The sequence below is a fragment of the Microtus pennsylvanicus genome, chromosome 14, assembly GCF_037038515.1.
Source record: "Microtus pennsylvanicus isolate mMicPen1 chromosome 14, mMicPen1.hap1, whole genome shotgun sequence".
NCBI lineage: Eukaryota > Metazoa > Chordata > Mammalia > Rodentia > Cricetidae > Microtus > Microtus pennsylvanicus.
The window spans coordinates 38034114-38059080 of NC_134592.1; the positions used below are offsets into that span (position 1 = coordinate 38034114).

The following is a 24967-nucleotide window of genomic DNA, read 5'->3' on the forward strand; positions in this document are numbered from 1 at the left end:
GCAATAAAAAGAAACTGTCAAGAGACAAAATGATTTTCAGGAACTCTAACAAAAAGGTGGGTAGGCATAGAAGAGCACGTAATGTATATTCTAACTCTATGACATTCTAGGAAAAGGAAAATCATGGAGATTAAAAAACAAAAAGAAAAATATGAAGGTTGTTCTAGTTCCCTCTGCTGCTATGATGAAGCACTGAAAACAATTCAGTTTAGGGGAGGAGAGAGTTTTCTTCCCCTCCCGGGTTAGTCTATCACTGAGAGAAGTCAGGACAGGAAGTCAAGGCAGGAACTGTAAGGCAATGCTGCTTGCTGCTACTAGCTCTGGCTTGCTCACAGACTCATGCTTAGCTAGCTTTTATTTCTATAGTCCAATCACCTGCATAGGCACAGTGTCACCTTCATCAATCAATATAGCTGAGTCATCCCACATCAATCAATAATCAAGACAGTCCCTTACAGACATGGCCAATCTGATCTAGAAAATTATTCAGTTGAGATTCCCTCCTCAGGTGACTCTACGACAGGTCAAACTGACAGCTGAAGCTACTAATTTAAAATACATTAAAATGACTAAAATAAATTCATGTTTATATATTTAGTATTTTTATTGTTTTATTTTGTATTTTCTGTACTTTCTGGGTTTTTAGCAATAAACATTAACTTTTTTACTTTACATTTTTATCTAAAAGCAGTATGGTCAAATAGAATGAACAAATTTGGTATGATTAGGGTCACAGCATGATCTGGAAGAAATTAAACCCAGGAAATTTTGTTCTCTCACACTTGTTTTAAATAATTCATTCCAGGTTTGGTAAAGAGAAATGGCGAGTCAGATTTCAGGTGAAATGTGTTAATCTTCACTAGCAACTCATAGGCAAGAAAAGGAGCTTCAACAATGATCGCCAGCACAAAAGAAATCCCTTAATTTATTTATTTATTCATTTATTTATTTATTTTTGTGATTTTTTTTTATTAAAAATTTCTGCCTCCTCCCCACCTCCCTTTTCCCTCCCCCTCCCAAAATCCCTTACTTTTACAGAATTGGGGGCGGGGGTGTTGAGCCTTCAAAGGGAGGGGAGGAGTATTTGAGGGAAGTTGAGCTTAGCAGACTAAAACAGGATTTCAAAACAGGATATGAGGTGTTGCTGATCCCCTCTACAAGGGCAGCCTCTGTGATCAAACAACACTGTGGCCAGTCAACACAATTTCTAACCTTGCTTTTCTTGTCCTCTAGTAACTACAAACAATGCCACTTCCCTTAGGCGTAGTTTTGGAAGGGTTCTTTAAAGACTTCCTAGTAACTGTTAAATATTATCAAAGACAAGATTTATCTTTTCTTTGATGAAGATGAGGCTAGGATGAGAAAGGATTTCACAAAACTTCCAATCAACTAATAACTAATAAAAGCAACGTGTATCTCAAATTAAAAACACAAAGAAAGTGTTCTGTTAAATCAAAGGCCTGTTTAGCCCAACTCTAAGGCCACAAATGGAAACAGCTTAAATTAAGTACGCAGGTATCATAGGTCACCTGAGACTTCTTAACCTGGGAAGAAATTTGTTCTGTTTGAGTGAATTTACTTTCTCCTTTGAAGTAGATGGTTTTCATTTTGTAAGCAATAATTTCTAGTCAGTATTGATATACAGACTATATAATGTGATATAAGTGACAATGTAACTTTGATAAAGCCTTCTCTTTCATGACAAAGAAATACATAAAATTGACTTTATTTTTACCAGCTGATGAATTTCTAAGATTCAAAATAAATAAAACTGATAACCAACTGCCTCTACTCATATATGATTATGTTTTCAGTCAGTAAAAATCAACTATTACTCAGATTGTCTTCAACAACAAGAAATAAAATCAACTATTAAAATTAGCTTTATTAATAACAGATTTGATGTAAAAAATATTTCAAATGTTAACAGGTCCAACCCAGCTAGCTCCATAATAATGTGTTTGTTGTTATTCCAGCATAATACTCATACTAAGCACATTATTTTTAAAAGACAGACCAATATCAGGTATCAGGCTAGAGTTGAATTTCACAAGTGTAACTGAAGAAAATGAGACACCAAGTGTCAGGTCCCAAAGAAAGCTGGGACAAGGCTCAGGCAGTACCTGTGGCTCCCCCTAGCCCTTTTCATCCCTTCCCTAAACTGCTCCAACCCAGAGGTTTCACTCCCTTACTCTTGGCTCTGTTTCCCATATAAACCTGACATTTTGGCCATGAGCCCTCATGATTCTCAGCTCCTCTCTTGGTCACTTGCTCCCTTCTCTTACTCCTCTCTCACCCACCCCTCCTCTTATGACAGGTGTGAAAAGGTTCAGTCTGGACCCTTCCAGATGCCTCTGGCAACAATCGCCCTCTTATTTACAAGAAAACCCTCTTCCTCAACCATACCTAGGAATGGTCATGTCCTCATTTTCATTCATCAAATGCAAAGAGCATTTAACAGCTTGAGAAGCTAAATAAAGCTGTTTGCGGCAAAGGGGCAAGCTTACTGGTTTATAGCTATTTAGCATTCTTTAACAAAACCTCAAAGGCTCTATTTTCTAGGTGCTTTTGTCCACATAGTGGTCTGCGACCTCTGCTCATCATTTGGTATCCTGCTGTTAAGCAGTGATAGCATAGAAATGAATCAGACAAAATAAGGAAAAATAACTTTTTGGATATTTATTCAGTTTAAATTGTATACAATCATTACACTTTAATTAATGTGGAAGATATCTGAATATATTGTTCTTAGTGTTCTATGTAATGACTACAGAGAAAAAACAAAATTCTTCCACTTGGTATTGACAGAGAAAACTGTTCAAATCTCTTAATTTAACTGGTATGTTCTGTGGCAAACGGTGAAACTATGTCTCATAATTCTCCTGACAAGAGACTGAAAAATAACAAGTTAAGAAAAACTGCCTGAGCTGTTCCCTTCTACTTCTTCTTTCTGTAGAAGCTGAACTACAGAAAGGAGGAATGACAGGTGCAGAAGCAATGGTCTGTAAAAATGACTGAACAGTCTTTCTGTGTCTTTTATTCATGAGCCTTAATATAAAATAATAATCGATTAGCTTAAGTTGAACTAAATAAACATAACTTGGTAACAACATATTATATTTTAGCAAAAAACAAAACCCACCATCTTTAAAATGCTAATTTGCTCTCACCAACAGCAAATAATTCTATCAAAATACAGCTGTGTGAAGCCACTCCTTTGTCTAATATGTTTGTGAAATGACATGACTAGATAAAGGTTTCAGGGTGGAATTTAGTCACAACTCAAAAAGGCTGCATTCAAATATTCCTAGAATGATTCTTTTCGTTCATTTCTTCAATCATCTCAGCATGTCCTTAAGACCAAGAGGGACTTCAATTCATGTCAACAACACAGAGCAGCAATACACTCTTTAAAAAATGCTAAGGCAAAAGTATTAATTCATGAATGTTTTTATATGGATCTGTGGCTACTAATGTTTTTATAACACGACATACATAATTTGGCTACTAAAACGGAGGAATAAATGCTGATAAGTAGTCATGGGCACATTACAATAACTATAGTATTCATCTTGTGTGAAAAACAACTGAAATGCTAAATATATATTTGAATCAATGCTAAACAAAATATCTACACAAACAGAAAACAGAAAAACAAAATTGCAATTTATCACTAATAATATTCTTTTCAAACTGAGAAAAAATGTTCAAAGAATGGATTTCACTTAATGAGAAACATTTAATTTAAAATATATATCCCCAGGAGAACAGGGGAAAGTGATCTGCTCACATACACATTAATTAGGTCAATGATTATGTATTAATATTAATGATATTCAGAAAATAAAATAGCTTACAGCTATTACCAGGCTTTTAAAAATGTTATAAACATAGACATAACATTTATGACTCATACAATATATGCTAGTCTGCATAAACTACAAGACTAGGTAATCTTTATATCCTGTCTACTTTTATTTTTGATGTTTTGGAGTATTTTCCAATCAACACAGAATAATTTATCCTTTTATTGCCTTGACTTCAGAATACAAACAATTACCTATTAACTGTCATATTCTAAAGTGCATAAGATAACACTATCTAGTAATGTAACTGGTTTATGTGTGTGCTAGAAATTGGACTAGGGCCTTGCATATGTCAAACACACATCCACTCTGCCACAGATCTATACCTCTATCTCTTTCTAACATAATATAAAACTCAACTTATGTGCTAATTTTAGGAAGTACAAATTTTTTGAGTTTACATTCATTATACCTTAGGCAATGCTTATAGCAAGGGCTTAAATAACAAAAATGGCAATCCTGTGTTATTTTCTCAATTTAGTTAAATAAAAATCCCCAACAAGCAGTACTATATTAACTTGACTACTTTGGCAATATCTTTCAGAAGATTGCACTGTTTGCACAATTATTGTATATGTATTATAAAACTGCAAGCAGAATAATCATAAATAAAAAAAGTAATACAAGGATTACAATAGTGTAAGTGACAGTTAATAATGAATACAAAATCCAAGGTGTATTTACTGAAAGAACCATCATTTTTACACATGTACACCTAAAAATACTTGCATCTAGATTGGTATAATAGTGGCACAAATGTTATAAGAGCAACTAACTACTTTTAAAAACTGAATTTAAGGCCCATTCCATAAGATGGAAACCAAACATGACACTACTAACGTGGCCTAGAATCTGAGACTAGACAGGTAATGAACCTAGGGTAGTATCTACCACTTGTATTCTATTAAAGATAACTCCTAATGACATATTGCTATACCCATACATCAGCACACAGGCTCAACTCTTATCAGAGAAGCTTCTTCTTGAAGAAGATGGAATTAACACAAAGACTCACAGCTAAACAAGGTGCAGAGTGTGTGAGACTTTGGAGCACTTAGCCCTACATGGGATGTCTTTGTCAAACCCCTCTCTTCAAGGCTTAGGCATCTATGCAGATGAGGAAGATGTAGAAAGGTTATAAAGAGCTAGAAGTAGTGAATGGCTCCAAGGAAACATTTTCAGACAAAACAGGACTGAAACACGTGAACTCACAGAGACTAAGATAGTACATATAAAACCCACACAGGTTCACACCAAACAGAATCCCATTCCTGAGAAGGGAAAGTGAGCACCAAGAAGTTATCTGAAACTGATACCTGCTGGGGAAATTAGTTTTCTTCAATGGAGGGTCACTGGGTATATCAAACATATTCCAGGGTAGGCTCTATGACCAGAACAGTCGGCCAGAATAAAATGGATTCCATGGTTTTATATGTGCATGCTTTTGTTTTGTTATTATTATATTTTTTTAATCTTATTGATTTTTTTTAAGTTTGTTTTGCTTTTTTCTTTTTTTGAGACAGAGAATATGGAGTTGCATAGGTAAGAATAAAGGAAATATGATCAAAGTATATGTATAAACTATGAGAGGGCGAAAATATGGAGTTGGGTAGAGAGGGAGATGGGAAAGAACATGATCAAAATACATTGTATGAAAATTTTAAAATAGAAATTACTTAGATCAAAGTATCTTCTATCAGATATTTTTGTTTTACTTGAAAATGTAATTTATCTATCAAAACTGAGTTTTCAGTCACATCTGACTAAAGGCTAAACTGAGGAGCAGATGGCTTAAATATCTCTTCTGTGTAATTCAGCAAATTAGAGGCTGAAGAAAAAAGTAATTTCCCAGTTTTGATATTTTGGAACCCTCTCTAAGCAAGATGTGACAAGCACCTGGCCATTTCATCATTATCTGTCAAGTACTCCAAGTGAGTAGGATTCCACCCCTAACATTTCTTGCCATTTTAACAACCCTGCCAAAAGCAGTTTAAACATGCCATTTCTGACTTTTCTGGCTAGAATGGGTATACTTTCCCCTATCCTTTTGAGTCTTGTTTATGGCTTTACAACACCAAAGGCCACAATTAATTCACAAGATAGACTTCCTATTATTTTCTGTTTAGACTTGGAGTTTTCTGAGTATAGGAAGTTCAATTATTAACTGTTTTTTTATTCTGCAAAGGGACACACAGCAAACATTTGATGCCTATAGGCTGTATATGTCCTGATGCTAATGCTTAAAACAACCCTTAAAAAATCTAGCAGGTTGAGACTTCTGAAAATGATACTGTGCTGATTTTTGGCTCATTGAAGCTCATGTTTTAAAGGTAGACTGGGGTTCTGTATCTTAATAAGTGCAGCATCTCTGGCAAGTCACTTACTTATATAAAATGTGAGCAGTCCAGGTTATCGTGGGCATTAAATACACGGAGTTCTTGGCAGTCTAGTTAGCAAGGCTCACGAGATCTAGTTACTGCTGTACGAGCCTCCATAGTACATAAACTGGGCAGCATCTAAGCATTCAGTTAACTGTTTACAGAACAGGAGATATCCATTATTTTTGGGATGGGGTTTGCTAGACTGCCCAAGCAGGCCTTGAATTTATAGTTCTGCTTCAGCCTCTCAAATACTCAGCTGGAAGGAAAAACCATGGTGCTTATTAACAAATTAGGTGAAGATAAGGGGAAAATCAAATAACCTTAGATGCAACATCTGTCTGGTGTCTCATATAATTAACCACCTCTGAGTCTTCCCCCAGGATGTCTCATCTGTCTCCAACACTGCATCACCCCAAAGGAGTGATCCATCAATCTGTACATGAAGTGACCTCTCTCCTGTAGGAAGCACAATCTGGCTGCAAAGGTGACCCTGGTCTCATACAATGGTTTGGAAAGTAAGTGTTCTAATTTTTGGACTGGTATTTAGTCCTCCCTAAATGTCCAGCTTACCGGGAAGACATCTAGACCTGAAACTTCATGGAAAGTTTTAAACTATAAATTAATTCCCTTCCTCCTCTCCTTCCGCCAAGAGCCATCCATGTTGCCCAGACCAGCCAAGAACACATGATCCTAGGTCCCTCTGCCCAGCTCACACCGGTGCCACTCTTGGTGTTTCTGATGTAGAGTTGTTTGGTTTTCTTTTAAATATTGGGGATAGGTGCTAGGGACTGTGTCTACTAGGCACTGAGCTACAAATCTGGGCCTAAATTCAATTTCTTTATTGAAGGTTATCTATTTAGTTTTTTGAGCAAGCCTTGATAATGTCCTGTTGAGCCAGACACTCTGAATCACACCTGCCAGAGCTGAGTAACTTGTATTCCTATAAATGCTTATGAACTTTGTTGCTGGGTGCATTAAAACTATTTGGGTAGGTTCTAAATAGACCTGAAAAGATTTTTAGAAACCCTTCACTGATGAAACTGCTTTCAGGCTACAGTGACTTTGATGCTAATTGTGTAGTCCTTCTTCAGCTACGCCTCTATTTATCCCTGTACTCATTCTGCTGGAAACTTTCAGGGCAAAAAATTACTGCTAAGAAGATTCATTCTTAACAACAGTCTGTTATCTTTCTATTATTTTTTAATCACTTGGGAAAACCTGAAATAGTGCAAGCTATCCATCACCAAATGTTTCTTGTTTATACTTAAAATTCAATTTTAATATTTCATTGTCCTCAACTGTAAAATGAAGACAGTTACCAGCACAGTCTATGTCAATGATTCTCAAACTTGGTCTCAAGATACAGACATTTTCTCAGAAATGAAATTTCTTCGGCCCTACTCCTGACAGCCTGTATCAGAATCCACCATTTTAACAAGTCTTCCAGGCATGCTAATGTTATAGATTCTTGCGTTCTTTATGCAATAGTTATGAAGAGTAAAATAAATCCAATAATATCATCTTAAAAGTGAGTTACATCATCCTTATTAAAATATTAAATTGTTCTCCTTGAAAAAAACCAATAGCAAATTCACTAAATCAAGATAAAATGAACATCAAAGTGAAATAAAGTATTAAATAATCTATATTTGTTTATTTTAGATACAGATTTTTGTCATGTAGCCCAGACTGGCCTCGAACTCTCAATTTTCTAATCTCAGATTCCCAAGCACTGGAATTATGGGTATATGCTGCTACACACAGGTATACAATACTTTAAAAATAAAATATTGTTCTACATTTTATATGCATAATGTACAGCATTTATGAATCAAGAGAAAAGGTGATTATAGCCTATAAAACTGTCCCTAGAAACCCACTAATCTGACCTCACCAGAGATCTGTGACAGTACACAAGTTCCTTACCTGACCAGTGTCCAGTGGAGAGGCCAGACCTGTCTGTGCATGTCTCACTTACAGGTCTAAACACAGTCTCCCATCCACCAGTAGCATAGCGCCAATTCTGAGATTCCAAAATGAGTGTTCGCTGGGTGCCATAAGCAATCATGAAGCAGTAAACTACATGATGGAGTTGACAACCATAGCCACAGCCTTTGTTGATGTTACATACCAGCTTCCTGGCTTTACTGCAGTCCTTGGGATTCTGTCAGTGAAACACAGAAGATAAAGATATAAGAAATATATATATAAGAACTTCCCATTTTGGTTACAGGTATTGAAAAATCACATAATAAGCCAGAGCTTGTTTGGCATATTTCTTATTTAAATAAATAAAGTATTATGGATAGTATCCAATAAAAATTTGATGTGCATATTAGGGGAGATGGCACACACAAAAAGAATTACTTTGGAAATAAATGTGAAATTAAGAAGTTAAATTAAAAACAGTGTCTAACTTTTCTATAACTCAGAACATGTGTGAACAACCCTGAATTTAATGTTATAACTGCTGAGATCACACTGGGAGGAGTGGTTTCTCTTACCCCAGCAGCACTTCAGCACTCTTAGAAGATATTTTTTGACAAAATTCAAGGCAGCTTAAATGAAAATCTGTAACTTTTGTGATAAGTCATTCCCAGAATTCTGAATGCTACAAAGAAAACTAGGCTTCCATCAAGAAACAAGGGGTACAGAGTAGCTGGTGTGACAGTTAGGTGAGGGAAGGCGCTTGTCACTAAGCCTAATGACCAGTCACACGTGGCAGAAGATGAGAACTGAACCCTAAGCATTGTCATGCAGTACACACGTACACACACACACACACACACACACACACACACACAATTTATTAAGGTATTGAGTAAAAGAATCTCAAAATTCAACATTTACAAAATATCAGTCATTGAACTTCATACCCAACTTGATGATAGCTACCAGCAATTTTCAAAAGTGAATATAGAACACTTCTGTTGTGCCTACTCTGAAAATGTGATATGCCATTTTTAAATTGAGACCATTTTTTTATATTTCTATATTTCCCCAGAGAACAGCAAATGTTTAATTAGTATGAAAATTTCTTGGTTTTCATTGTAAAATTTCAAATCTGCTCTTAATATAGATGAGCAACTACTATATGTTCCTAGCTATCTTAATTTCTTATAACAAATTGTCTTGGTTGAGACTCTTTTTGTTGTTGTTGTTTTTCTTTTTGAGAAAGGGTTTCACTGTGTGACAGTGCTGGCTGTTCTGGAACTTGCTTTGTAGACCAGGCTGGCCTCGAACTCACTGAGATCCACCTGTCTCTGTCTCCCAAGTGCTGGGATTAAAGGTATGCACCACTATAGCCCAGCTTTGGTTAAGACTCTTGAGCCTGAGTTTCCAAACTAATTTTTTTTTTCCCGTGAAAGAGAAGAGAAGATAAACATTTTTAGGAACAGAATCCCAGCCCTCCTCCCCCATACATCAAGAATCAATTTCTATGATCTTGGACTAACACAGTCACCAATCTCCTGCTAATGGGAGCCTCACTTAGAAATGCTAAGATAGTGAAATGATTCTGAAGGAAACCTGAGGAAGGGAAATGCAGTACTATCACCTTCAGAAGCACCTTTTACATGCACACGTTATAGCAAGCTGTTCATATTTAGATCAAAGCCAAACTGCCACCACCAAGAAACTTGTGTTAAAGCATTAATGAATCTGGAACCACCCTGAAAATATTGTGTAGATTTTGTCAATATTGTTGCCATAATCAACATAAGAATTGTAGATTCTTTTATTTGACTACCAGCTCATGGCAGACTCATGAGGAAATTATCCCTGTTGTCACAGCCACAAAAGGCACATGCATATGCACACACACACACACACACACACACACACACACACACACAGCAAGGGCAGAAGGTAGGTTGACAGCATATTGCAAAGCTGCTCAGTAGCATGTACCCTAGCATATGAGGATCTGGGAATGACACTTTCAAAGTGGGTTGAAACATTATTAGTGATTCAGCAATTTATCAAGGGAGCAGATAAACATTATTTGCCAGATTTTTTTATGAGGCATTAAAAATACAGAACTTAAATAACTCTAAAATTCATATCAAGAAAAGAAAAAAAGAAAATGTCCCCATATATGCTGATTATTCTTTGAGGCATTTCAAAAGTAGCAAAGACAGCATAGAATGTTCCTAGTGGTAACACTGTTTCTATCACTATGTTTTACATGTCATTTTTGTGTGTGTGTTAAGGAGCAAATGTGAGAGAACAAAATTGGCCAATCATATAGCCTTTGCTGTAGACTCCAGAGCTTTTAATTAAAAGAAGATTGCCATCTACATCTAACAAAAACTGTGTGAAGGTTTACTGGAAGCACACTAATTTTTTCATGCGTGCTATAGGTAACAGAAAGAAAAACATTTATTATGCTTGATTCTGAAGAGAAGGATCTACGTGTAAAAGGTCTCAATACAGGACTCCAAGGCAGAGAATGACAAGAGAAACTGGATGACTGGAATAATGGCTGTGAGTAAAACAAAGGAAAGCCACAGTATAGCTTCTAGTTTTGCCAAAATGCTAATATTTGAAAGTATGGAAAATTCAAAGGATGTTTTTCATAAAAGATCCACAAAATTGCAGAAGAAAGGAGAAACAAAAACAGAAAAGGTATTTGTGTTTATAGCATAAGATTAGGTGCACTAGAATAAAGATCTAGAAAAATACTTCTCAAATAATAAAGAGGGATTAATCCTTTAAGAACAAGTAACAAATCTGAGACTGACAAGGATTTACTGGGATGGAAAAGAACTTTACAGGAACACTCTAATGTGAACTGTCTTTATCATCCACTGTTGTTACAATAACAAGTGTTATTTATAGATTTATAGACAGCTACAAAAGGGAAATAAATTCATAGTTCTGTAGCCTTTAAATTAATTACCAAGTAGCTTTTATCAATCACCATTGGTCCTGGCCTTCTACTATCTGGCCGTGGAAGTCTTGAAGGGGTGTCTTACTAAGGACTAGGAGACAGAGACATGCCTTGTTACTGAAGAAGCTTTGTTCCACACGCAAACACTTTATAACTTTATCTGATGGCAAAATCTGTTCTTCAGTTGCATTTGGTATACTTAAAGCATCTCTGCTACGGAAATCTCTACTAGTTATGTAAGACTATAGGTATGTGGTTGTTTTATATTGTGATTCTTATCCATCATTCCTTTCCTTTTATAGAATTTCCTTCGCCTGCTACAATTCATACAGAAGATTACGGTGTACTCCAGCAGAGGTAAGCTCACTAGAAAATAATTTAAGAGAGTAAAAGATGAGGGAATATATATTGAAGATGTTCCAGTAAGTCCCAAAGGAGAAAGACTTCTTCACCTCAGCATCCTTCTGACTTCAGCATCACAATTTAACCAATCAAAACTTAGGCATTTCACACAGACATTATTTAGTATACTCAATGAACCTTGGACGAAGTATCTAACAAAATAAGAAAACATACATACAACTTAGTAAGACAGTTTGAATATCCTGATATTGTGGTAAATCAAAAATTTAAAAAACAGACTATAAAAACTTATTTTTAGCTAGACTGAAAGGACTCTAAATAAAATTCCAATCATTAATATGCTAAGGCTTTAAAGATACAGCTTATTATACTTATGAAACACAAAAGTAAATGAAAAGGGAGTGTTTCTCTTAAAAACAAGTTACAAGAGCCGGGCGGTGGTGGCGCGCGCCTTTAATCCCAGCACTAGGAGGCAGAGGCAGGCGGATCTCTGGGAGTTCGAGGCCAGCCTGGTCTACAAGAGCTAGTTCCAGGACAGGAACCAAAAGCTACGGAGAAACCCTGTCTCGAAAATCAAAAAAAAAAAAAAAAAAGAGCAAGTTACAAATCAGATTGACAGGAATTTATCCTGACAGAAAGATATTTTATAGAAAATAAACTTAAAATTATTCAATATTATAGAATTACTGCACAAAATTAAAATATGAGTTATAATTCATGGCACTTCCACAGTCACACATAATGTGCATACATATACACACAAACATCGCTGTCCTTTGCTCACTTGCTTGTGAGAGAGAGTGTGTGTAAGGTAGTGGAGGAGTGGATCTGGGATCTCTTGAAGGCCGGGAACACACTCTACTACTTATATCCTCAGTCTTCTTTTTACTCTCCACCTATTTAGTCGGTAGTTGGTGGTTTTGTTTTTCTTGGGGTTTTTGTTGCTGTTGTTTTGTTTTTGAGGACAGAATTTCACTATGTAGCCCTGGTTGGCTCAAAATTTACTATGTAGACCAGGAAAGTTCAAACCTGTGGCATCCTCCTGCCATCGCCTCCTATTTATTTTTTATTTTGAGACAAAGGCTCACTAAATGGCTTAGGCTGGCCTTCTAGGCCTTTACCAACAAGGCCGGCTGTAGGTGGTTTTCTTAGAACAAGATTCATTAATAGACATGTAAGCTTCACTTCTTTGCAATGAAGATAACTGTCCAAATTTTAGAATGGCAAGATTAACGTAAATAAAGTTCCAGACAATTACCCTAATGAAAGAGCTTTGGAAGAAGAGGTTTAGAGATGTGTTTGTTCCAGTGAAGACTTTGCTATGAATTCAAATGCATGGCTTTGATTCAATTTGGTAATTTAAAAATGAGACAAAATAATCTCAATTCTTAACCTCTCCCTGTCAATCTATCTTTTACTACAGAGATACTTTAAGACTAAATGACACAGAATACACTCAAAATTAATTTAAATATGATCTTACTTATTCATATAATCTGAGGACACTATTTGACTCTAAGTGTAGTTTGGAGATGCTGGGACTGAGATCAGAGCCTTGTGTATGTCAGGCATGTTCTTTACCACTGAGATATATTTCACCTAAATCACTGATTTTTGATACTTAATATTTTCCCATATATACATAAATAAAAGCTCTTTGAAGGACAAATTCCATTTGCAATGACATTTCTCACTTTTTTAAACTGACCAAAAATATTATGAAGAACAGCTAATAAGCAACAAATAAAAACACGCAGTCAATATAAACAGGACATAACATCTCCATATATGTCTTAAAGAGGAAACATTCTGTAAGCTCAACTAAATCTGTTTAAAAGATAGAAAAGGTGTTCACACTCACAAAACTAAATTCAAAGTTGGCTGGCCTATGAATTATAAATTTCGGTTTCTCAATCTACCTTCCTCAAGATGTCTTCAATACAAGAAGTAGCAAGAAATATAAGCTTAGAGCACCAAGCTGGTTACTTTTATAGGCTAATAATTAACAATCAGAATCCCAGGGGAACCTTTCACCTCCCTCTTAACATTCCTTCCACTGGGAGGTGTCAAGCCACAGACAGCTTCTCTTTCTAATGAAGAAAGCTTGGTAAAAAGAAACCAGGTAAGTTAAATTTTATTGTGCTCTAATCTTTTATCATAAGATTAGAGAATACAAAGAGCACAATTTTTTAATTTGTTTGATTAAAAAGAATTGCAATATCTAGTTTTGTGTTGGTAATGAAGAAAAGATTCATTAACAGTGCGGTAAAAGCACTTCATTGTATTGGAAACGATCTGATTTCATTTCTTTAGAATTATTTTCAAAGCCAATGGAGAAAAGGTAATGAGGCAACTAAGAGAAGTGAAGCACCGCATGTTGGAAATTAAAATGAAGACTCTGGGCATAGTTAATAACCATGAAAGTGAAAGTTAAAAAAAGCATTCTCATTTTTAAAAGCCAAGACTGGAAATGAGTGGCTGTGGACATATTAAACAAGAATATTCCCCTCACAAAGTTAAGATGGTGGAGGTGTCCTTTCCGTGCTTGCAGAGACAAGCAAGGATCTTGGTTCAAATGATTAACATTAAACAGTTAAAATCTTTTCAGCATTGCAGTGCAATCATTCTGCTTTAACTGATCCCCAGGACATGTGGCAGTATGACTTTATTTGTCACTAAATAATACTTATGACTTATTTGGTTTTAGAAATGCAGCATCACTTCTACCTTTTGGAAAACTTTTATAATAAGATGTTGGAAAATACAGCAAAAATTAAAGAATTCTAATTGAAGTTCCACTTGCATCCAAGTAAATGAAATGAATAAGGTATTTGCCAAGAGTACTGCTACCCAAGATGACATGGGGAGGGAACAACAACTGCCATACTACCAGCTACTTCGAGGATCACAGATGCACAAAAAAGAGTTTTTGCAACTTAGTAATAAATTACATAGTCCTTTTATTACTGACAACTAATGGTGTGAGCATATTAAAAAACTTAAAATGACAACATGTAGTGAGCTATAGATAGCACAGTGCCACAAATTCAGAAAAGTTCCTTCAGTACCACTAAATATTTCAAGAAATATTTACATTCTTACCAAAAATGCCTAAACTGTGAAACCACTTTGGCAAGAACTTTGAATGAAGGAACTAAATTTACAATTTACTGTAAATCATACCTAAAGTTTATACTACTCAAAATTAAGAATTATAAAGTGACTACTGCAACTGTCACCAAGATTATAGATAAAGAAACAAAGTAAATGACACAATAATCTATGTAGAAAATCTGATAAAATCTGCGAAAACTTTACCTGTCTAATAAGCAGTTTTGGCAAAATTGCAAAGTTAAGCTCAATGTATAAAATTCAACAGTACTAAGATATGCTTATTATAGAATATAAAAAATGAAAATATATATAACCATATTTTGAAAAGAAGAACAAGGTTAGAGAAATCATACTACCCCATTTTAATATCTACTACAAAGCTATAGGAACCAAGAAAGTGTGGGAATGAAAGAGCAGACGTGACTACACTACTTGGCTTTCAACAAAAGCAATAAAATGATGGGAAAAGGCGAGTCTTTGAACAATGGTTCAAATAAGCAAGAAAATGAACCTGGATTATTGGTTCATATCAGAACTCCAAATGGATCATAGACCTAAATGTAAGAGCTTAATTATAAAACTAGAACTGGAGAGGCAATGATTCCATTTTAGAGTATTTGCCTGGCATGCACAAAGCCCTGAATTCAATCCCTAGTGCTAGTAAAAGAGATTTAAAAATAGGAAAATAAGCCAGGTGGTAGTGGCACACATCTTTAATCTCAGCACTCAGGAGGCAGAGGTAGGCGGTACTCTGTGAGTTCGAGGCCAGCCTGGTCTACAAGAGCTAGTTCCAGGACAGGCTCCAAAGCTACAGAGAAACCCTGTCTTGAAAAAAAAATAGGCAAATAAAGAAAAAAAGAAGAAAACGGGAAAAAAGTCTAGCCACCTTTCATAAGTATAAAAGAGCAAACTATAAATAAAATAGGATTTCATTAACCTAAAAACGTTTGCTCTTCATAAGACAGTGTTAAGAAAATAAACAGATGCTAGAGAGATGGCTCAGTGATAAAGAGCACTGCTGCTCTTCCAGAGCGCTCAGGTACAGTTCCCACTCATAAGGCAACTGATAACTACCTGTAGTTGCCTTGCCAGGGGATCTGACATTCTCTTCTAGACTGCAGGCACCAGGCATGTGCACACACTGCATATACAAATAATGTAGACAAACACTTATACACATAAAAAATTAATTAAAAAAAGAAATAGGTAAGCTACAGACTGGAAAAAAAGATTTTCAGGATACCTAGTAAACTCAAATCTAGAATAAAGAGCCTCAATAACTCAATCATAAGAAAACAAATATCCCAAAAGATTTGAACTGGTCCTTCATGAAAGAAGAAAGCGGGGGAGGAGATAGCTAAGTTAGCTGGCCTTACTAGCATGTGGACCTGAGTCTGATCTCTAGCATGCACATGAAAAAAGTTGGGCATGGTGGTGCATCTCAATAAAACAAAACAAATGGTGGTAAACACCTGAGAAGTGGCACCTAATGTTGTCCCCTACCTGCCCCAAGTACATTTGCGCTGCTACACATAATAGGATACAAAGAGATACCATCCAACTACAGTCAAAAGAAAATATAAACTATATAAACTGAACCCATAGCATACTAGTAAAAACATAATAAGTGGCTAAAATAAGAAGATTGATTATATCAAGTGTTAGCAAGGATATGGGAGAACTGATTAAGAGTGTAAACAGGGACAAGTAAGACAGAACAGTAGTTAAAGGCGTTTGTGTTAAACCTGAAGTCAATCACTGGAATCCACATGGTGAAAGGAGAGAACCAGTTCTAGCGAGCTGTCGTCTGTTGTCACATCCATGTGTGTGCATGCACACAGGCAGGCAGGCAAGCATGCACACACAAATGAAGCCAAGAAAAAGAGATGTAAATAGTATAGCCATTTCTGAAATCAGTACCAGATGGGATTCTAGAACTGAAAGAAAACGTGGACACATGACCCTGTCCCTAAGCCTGAAGCAATCTCCAATGACAACTAGCAAATGAAATTTTAGTGTTCTCCAAGGGAGTCTCACTGGGGACATAAACTACCCTTAAGGGTAGACTACATGTTTAGCAGAAGATGGTCAACAGAAAACAAATCAATGCATCTTTGCAGGGTCCTTGTTTCATAATGTCATGTCAGGATTTTTCCTTTATGTTTCTTTCTCTTTTTTGTGTGTATGTATGTATATGTATATATATATATGCTTCAGGTTTTGTGTTTTTATGGGATTCCTGAGTTAATGAGCTCCTGTATCTATATGTTTCTTGTGCCTTTTATTGGGCTCTTTTCCTTCTGTTTGTTTTGCCCTGTTCTGATGTGTTTGTTTTTGTTTTATCTTATTTTATTATTATCCCTTACATGCCTGTTTTCTAATGAGACAGAAATGGGGTGAATCCAGATGGGGGAAGAGTTGGGAAGGAAATGGAAAGAGCAGAGGGAGGGGAAGACATAATCAGGATATATTGTATGGAAAAAAAAAAACTATTTTCAGGGGGCTGGAGAGATGGCTCAGTGGTTAAGAACGTTGCCTGCTCTTCCAAAGGTTCTGAGTTCAATTCCCAGCAACCACATGGTGGCTCACAACTATCTGTAATGAGGTCTAGTGCCCTCTTCTGGCCTTCAGGCATACATGCAGAAAGAATATTGTATATATAATAAATAAATAAATAAGTTTTTAAAAAAACTATTTTCAATTTAAAAAAAAACAAAAACACATTAGTGTTTCAATACTGGGATAGTTGCTCTAGAATATTCAAATACATCAGTAGCAAAGGTTAGAATTCTGAGTATTGTGCTAGGTAGATAACTCAGTGTTTTCTGTATCACACCATTCCACTGAGAATCTGACGAGAGATAATAAATTAGATTTTCAATGAGGATTATGAAGCTGAAATTATGACATCTGATATTTTCTTCATCTATTAAATGGGGAAAATATCAAAGTTATGAGCATCTGAATATTATGGAAGACAAATGGGGCAGTACTATGAATGTTGTAACTGTCAGTTTGGGATGCATGGCAAAGAGAAAAATGAGTGAAAACCTGATAAAGTTTTCTAAGTTTGAAAAACAAAACAACAATAACAACAAACAAACAAACAGAACAACAACAAACTCCCTAAGAAATTAAGCATACATTCTGCCCTTAGGCAATTTCAATGAAACGAAGAGGAATGAAAGCATAAGCATGGGTGAACATCTGTACACAGATGCTCAAAAGAGCCTCATAATAGCCTCAAACTGGACATAATTAAATGTCTCTCCAAAAGCAAATGAAGAAACAGTGGTGTATCCACAAATGTAGTATGATTCATAAATAAAAGTAATGAAATACTGATATATACAATGTGACACAAGGAGTAATTTTAAAGGAAAAACAGAAAATACAGCAGATAGAAGGTACCTGTTACAGTGTGAGGTACTGACTATGACCAGATCATTGTTTAAGTACAGTGGCTGAAAGTTTAATGAGTATGTGGAAGCTTACAAATCATTGTTATTTCCTTTTTATTAATAAACGAGATGATGGTTCTGTGCCACCAGCTGTTCACAGTTCACTGAATGAGGATCTAGTTGATAGGAGACAATTACCTCTTCCCTGTAGGAGGTAAAGTGGTTCTCCTTCTGCAGACTCCTCTAATGGTCATGGGAGTATGAGACCAAGAGAACATGCCAACACCAAGTTTGTTTTTAATGACCCCTAAACACTTATCACCCCATTTACCTGTATGAAAACAGATGCCTTAAAATAGGCAGAGTGATGTCAAGGACTGCCCTTCTGCTTCTGATCTTTAAGAAAAAGCCATTCTTGTACATGGAAACTATACAAGCATAGAATTAGAAAAAGGATTGAGTGGAGGACATTTTATGGTTATTTCAACTAAAAAAAATTTCTTATTCAGTTTTAAATACTTCTATTAATTCACTATTTTCTCAAAACAGTTTACTCTCAGTTTATTTCCAGTTAAAGATGCTTCCATTCCCAACATTTCAGCTCTTTCAATTACTTAGAAAGGTCCACTCTCCAAGTTTGTCTCTACTTCTAAGGCAAACTCAACACCTCTCAATTCTTCCTGCCTGCACTACAATTTCCTTGTCCTAAATGCTCTCGCTGATTCTAGGCTCTTCAAATATTAATACAGTTCAACCAAATACTACTTTTAGATTCTATCACCCACTGTATCTTTTATGTATAAAACTCTTTTAAAACTAGGTTGTCACTAGTGTACCATGCCCAGGGCCCTGGGTTCAATCCCTAGCACTCTAGGGGAGAAACAAACAAAACTAGGATGTAAAACAAAAACCAGAACGTGTCTAGAGAATAGTAACAATAAAATAAAATTCAAAACTTTACCCTTACAAATATCTAATGTTATTTATGCATATAAGTAAGAATTTAAAAAGAACACATAAAAAAAGATGGAAAAGGCCCTTAAGAAGTTGATCAGTATTTATTTCTTATCGAATGGCATCTATAAAATAGATACCTTTTGGTAATCATTTAATGTTCATATTCTCTATAATCAAGCTCTAGAATCTCTTTGCACCTTACTTTTCATCCCTCCTTTTCATACAACCCTAAACTCCTGACAAACTAAAGAGTTCAACCCCCCTCCACACCCCCGCAATGGGCCACTGCTCACAACATACTTTTCAGCTGGCATACATACCCTTTTCCTCCATTTCTGGATGTAGAAATCACACTTGACCACCTTCACAGTTCGGGTCAGATAATGTATCCTCCATAAACTATCCCCAATGTCTCCTTCAAAATGCCACGAAGCATTTCCAACAGAATACAGCATGTTCACAATTATATAGTTTGTGTATATGTGAACAAGTAGCTCTTTTTTAGGCTAGACGGGAACTTTGTTTTAGTCACTGTCACATTCCTGAGGCATAAAATATTATCTCTCTGTTATACGTAAAATGAGTGAGTAGCTAGTTTTTAAAAAAGCACTAGAAAGACTTTTAAAAAGCAAAACTTAATTTTCGCTTTTTATTTTATTATGTTTTTAAAAAATCTCTATTCAAGGTTTATTTCTTAACCTAACTTTCTTACCTGGAGATATGTTATTCTCCGCTGGACCAACTCTGTCAGATCTTTGGCCTCTTTTTCCCGCCAATCACCTGCTCCATCTGTTTGACTGAGGTAGTATAGATCTGTCATGATAGATCTGTGAAAGCAAGCAAAATTGGAGGTACACTTATTTGTACTGTTTCAATGGATTATACAAAACTACAGGGAGCCAGGAATAGGTGGTATTTATCTTTTATTTTCCATTAAGACTATGAAATTTAAAAATTAAGCCTCTACCATCCGCAAATTATTCCCATAGAAAATCTTTTCTGACAAAAAGATAGACAACTTTTCCCCACAGACCAACCAGCCACAGCGTCGTTCCCCACCATCTCCCCCCAAAACATAAAAAGTATAAAGAATGTAATACAGTGTTGTTCTCCGTCCCCCCAAAAAGCAGAAAAATATAAAGAATGCAATTCAGTAAGCATGGTATTGGTATTTGAATGGACCACTGTGCCCTCTTGTCATTTGATGGCCCCTCTTAGTATTCCACTCTGAGTGATTGGAAAAAGAGTGTCCTAAACAATCAAAGATTACAAATTCTTTCTTTTAAAGGAACAAGTACTAAGATTTTAGGTCATATGAACATCTGCTAATATTTTTTTGGAATTATGCAATGCTTCATAAATTTTCACGTGCAAAAGCCATGGGAATCTCTGTACCATTCCAGTTTTCATATGCCTACTGCCAAAAGGCGCATCCTCTGTCACCTTTGTAGCAGGAAAGTTGCCATAGGAAATAAGTGAATAAGTGTGTTTCTGTTCCAATAAAACTTTATTTTAAAAAAGGAGGAAAAGAGCCCAATTTTACCCTTGGATTATAATTTGCTATTCTTTCATCAAAACTAATGTAATGGTTATGATACTTTCTCACTGTGTAACCATTATTAATTTCAATTATAACAGGTTAGATTTCCTGCCAATAAACTAAAATACCCTGTAAATTGCAAAGAGATAATGTTAGAGCTGGTACAAATGGTTTTACTTAAATTGCATTGAATAAAAACAATGGTTTGCACTTACTTAGTATTAAAGAAAGTTCAAACACATTCTCTAACAGGCCCCTAGTAATCTGTCAGTATCTGACTATGATGTCAGTATACGACTATCACAACCAGTATCTGACTATAAATCTCTACCAGTACTGTTAACAACTAAGCTACCAGAATTATTGTAACAGTTTTCTGACAGCTCTCCCAGCTCCCAGCTTTGCCTATGTGTAGAGTTTACTCATGGTGGCCAGTTCCTCTTAATAATCAAATAACACTTCTGCTTTGCACTTAACATTGAGTTGACCCTTCAAATCACTTAAAAGTCAAAGCCAAAGTCACTGCTTTGACTTAAAAGACCCAACACATCATGACCCACCATTCGATCTGATCTCTTCCTAATGACTTCTTTGCCTACTTTATTTCAGTCACACTGGCCTCATTGCAAACATTTAGGAATATGAGCATATTGCTACTGTGGGCATTTACAATTGCTCCTTTCCATACTGGAGTGCCCAGACATCCATCTACATCAACCAAATATCCTGCAAATACTTGTTCAAATGTCACCTTCTTCATAAGGCTTTCCTGGATTAAAATACTATTTTTTTGTCAGAAAATAGATTTTTTATTGATAGTGAGTGAAGTCGTCAGTTTTCACTACAGAAGTTGCATAAGCCAAGGTTTGCTTTATATTGATAAAAATGTCTTATTTCACTTGAAATCATAAACATTACTCCAGTAAAAGAGGTACACTTTCTCTCCTTTTTGTCTTTCTTGCATGATCACAATGTTACAATGAAGTAGCTCTTACATAATGGGAGAAGAGCACCCCAGGCCCTACAGCCCAGGCCAATCCACACTGCTGCTCCAGCCCAGTGGGTACTTGCTGTGTCTCCATGAGAAATAGTTTAACGTCCCCCCTCCCAGCTACTTTTAAATAGCCAACATCCTACCACCACCATTGCCCACTTCTGTTCCTTCCCTCTCCTTGCTCTCCTTCCCCTTCATGGGTTCCAATTCTAAAAACTCTCAGAAAGTTGTTTTGCAGAGCTTACCTTGAGAACAAAAAGCACAGACTAATACTTATACAATAAGGGAAAGGAGTTACTGGTTGGGGATAACAGTAATATGTGGTAAGGACGGCTAGGCATAGAAACTATTCAATATTCAGTCCCCTGTAAGAACTGAAGAGGACTGATCCATCAGAAGGACTCGGTTAACAAGTGTTGAAATGAGTCCTCAACAACTGTGAGTTAGTCACCTAGGAAGACATAACATGGCTTCAGTAACTTTTATTTCTACTTCCTGACTAAATGTTGCATCAGTTAGCAACTAAAACTAGCAGCTCACATAAAGCCATTTGGACTAAGAATGATTGCACAGTGAACAATGATAACACATTTGAAAAGAAGAAAATATTGATGCAAAATGACCATTAAAAGCCTAAGACACCATTCAGAATATTCAGCCCGAGTTAGTAGAAGAAGGGCTCTATATATGTTTTGGAACAATGAGTCACTATCAAAGGATTTCTGGCATTTATTGGTGTCAAAATTACCTACTGACAGGACACTCTGAAGCTTAGCTTAGTAATTTCATTTTCATCCTTTTTGAACATGGTAAGAGTATAAAACATATTGTTTTATTAATTTTTATACTTGTTATTCTATTTTAAGATTGAAACAATTTCTTTGTATGCAGAAAATTTTAGCTATCTCTTTAACAAATTAACCTGCTAGGCCACACACAGAACAGTTTCAAATTTAAATCTTTTTCTTATTATCAAACTGAGCTCTGTCTGGAATATTGTATAGCCTACAATATTCTTTATAGTTACTAAGTTAAAAAGTTACTACTTTCCATGGCTTGAGTGTTTTCTGAGTGTCCCCAAGGGCCCATTGTGTTTAAAATCTTTATCTCCAGGGTAGCAGCATTGTGAAGTGGTAAAATGGGGTAGGGTTATCTAGAAGGGGGTCCTAAAATTCTTGGACCCTCAAAAGAGGCTATGTGACATCATTCAAATCCCCCCCTCCATGGCCTGACTGTCTCTCCCCTCCCCTTCTCTTTGACTATCTGGTCATGTAACCTCTTCCACATGTCTCTCATGATGCTGGGAGGGCTTCAGCTGGGACTGAGTGAGAACAACATCAAGTCTGTAAACAAGTCTCTTGTCTTTATGAAACTGACTCTTTCAGACATTTCCCTGTGGTGCTGCAAACTTGCTTAACACACTGACCACATGGAATTATGATTTCACCTGAGAAGCACAGAAATCTTTAACTATAATTGTGCTGTAAGGCTCAGCTGGAAATTTACAATACTTTCTCAGTTTTATAAAAATCTATCACAACACAGTCATGGTTCTCTATATTTCAAAGGCACCACCACATCCACTCATTTCCTCCTACTCATCAAGTAGTAATGGTCACAAAACATATTGCAAATCTCCACGTTAAACAGCAATATTACTGGTGGAGATAAAGCACAGTGGAATAAAAACCTACTAGCAAATGCCTATTGGAGGAAAGAAGGAAACCCAATATGCTATGCTTAGATTTAAAATTAAAATAAACATGTGAATACACATACACATATGTACATAGATGAGAACAAAACACAGTAAGTTTTATGGACAATCATAGCTTCAAGTGGAGGGAAAACATATTAAGCCTAATCTGAAAGGGATTCTTTAAAATATAAAAAAAAAAATGTTGTGTCTTAGGCTGTCTTCTCTTTTTTTCTTAACATAGGCTCTTGATATAGTTCAGCCTGGGGTCAATTTGTGGTTTTCTTATATCAGTACCTAGAAACTGGGCTTATATAAGCCTCTACATCTAGCTGTGATTTCTAGATTCAGGTCTTAGGAGTTAAGAAATTCCTTTTCCATCAAAAATGGAAGTGAAGATCTGCATATCTTAATGAGCTGGTAAATTAAAAAAGCAGTTTACTTTCAAACCAAGTTATATTAGTACTAAGTCTTGGTAATTCATTCCATCTCAATCTGTGTAGAAGTCAAAATGATCAAGCAACTAGATAACTAAATATAAGAAAGAAAAGTGTTCAATATCATCTGACATAGAAAACAGCAAATAAAAACTATAATGTGGCAATCATTTCAACCAATTAATATGACATTTATAACATATATACACATATGCACGCCCAAGATTTAAAGAAAAGGAACTCAAACACTTTTGCAGGGATGTAGATTAGTTAATCATATGATTCAGTTATCTCACTTCTAAATACATATCTGGTATCTGAAGGAAATATAATCAGCATGTCAATGTAATATGTTTATAGCTGCATTAGTCACAGTAGCTAAGAAGTACAATCAACCTAGATGCCCCTCCTTAAATAAGAGGATAAACAAGTGTCTTAGTTAGAGTTTCTACTGCTGTGATGAAAGACCACGACCAAAGCAATCTGGGAGAGGTTTTGTTTTTTGAGACAGGGTTTCCCTGTAGCTTTGGAGCCTGTCCTGGAACTAGCTCTTGTACACCAGGCTGGCCTCGAACTCACAGAGATGTGCCTGCCTCTGCCTCCCAAGTGCTGGGATTAAAGGTGTGCGCCACCACCACCTGGCTAGCAATCTGGGAGAGGAAAGGGTTTATTGGTTTACATATCCCAAGTCACAGTCCATTAAGGGAAGCCACTGCAGGAACTCAAACTGGGCAGGAAACTAGAGGCAGGAGCCTGGAAGAGGGAGCTGATGCAAATGCCATGAAGGACTGCTGCTTACTGGCTTGTTCAGCCTGCTTTCTTCTTATAGCATCTAGGACCACTAGCCCTGGGGCGGCACCACCCACAAGGGCCCTCTCCTATCAATCACTAATTAAGGAAAAACTCTATAAAGGCATTATCTCAATTGATATTCCCTCTTATCAAATGACGCTAGCTTGTGTCAAGCTGATATAAAACTAGCTAGCATAATAATAAACAAATAATAAACATTCCTTGTTATTTTTTCCTTGGTGGCATAATTGAGACAGATTCAACACCCCCTACACACACACACACATACACTTTCACAAAAAAAGTTTTAGGACTATAAAAATAGAAAAATAACTCAAGAGAAAATATGAAGAACACAGATGGAGCCAAGTTTTAGATGAAGTTTCAACTGAATATTGTTCAGCCATTAAGAAGACTGAAATCAATCCATATCTATCCCCATGCACAAAACTCATGTCAAAATGGATTAAAGATCTCAATACAAATCCGAGCACACTAAGCCTGATAGAAGAGAAAGTGGGAAGTAGTCTTCAAT

General features: G+C 36.0%; 1 protein-coding gene across 2 annotated transcripts in view; it reads right to left on the reverse strand.

Annotated features, from left to right (window-relative positions):
- The window catches only part of Fut8 (fucosyltransferase 8), a 203831-nt gene that overhangs the window by 35893 nt on the left and 142971 nt on the right, over nt 1-24967 (reverse strand). For both annotated transcript variants that reach the window (XM_075947433.1, XM_075947432.1), the window contains 2 exons: nt 19686-19800; nt 8174-8411 (listed from right to left, as the gene is read on the reverse strand). In XM_075947433.1, coding sequence (XP_075803548.1) covers nt 8174-8411; nt 19686-19800 — 353 coding nt within the window. The remainder of the gene's footprint in view (nt 1-8173; nt 8412-19685; nt 19801-24967) is intronic.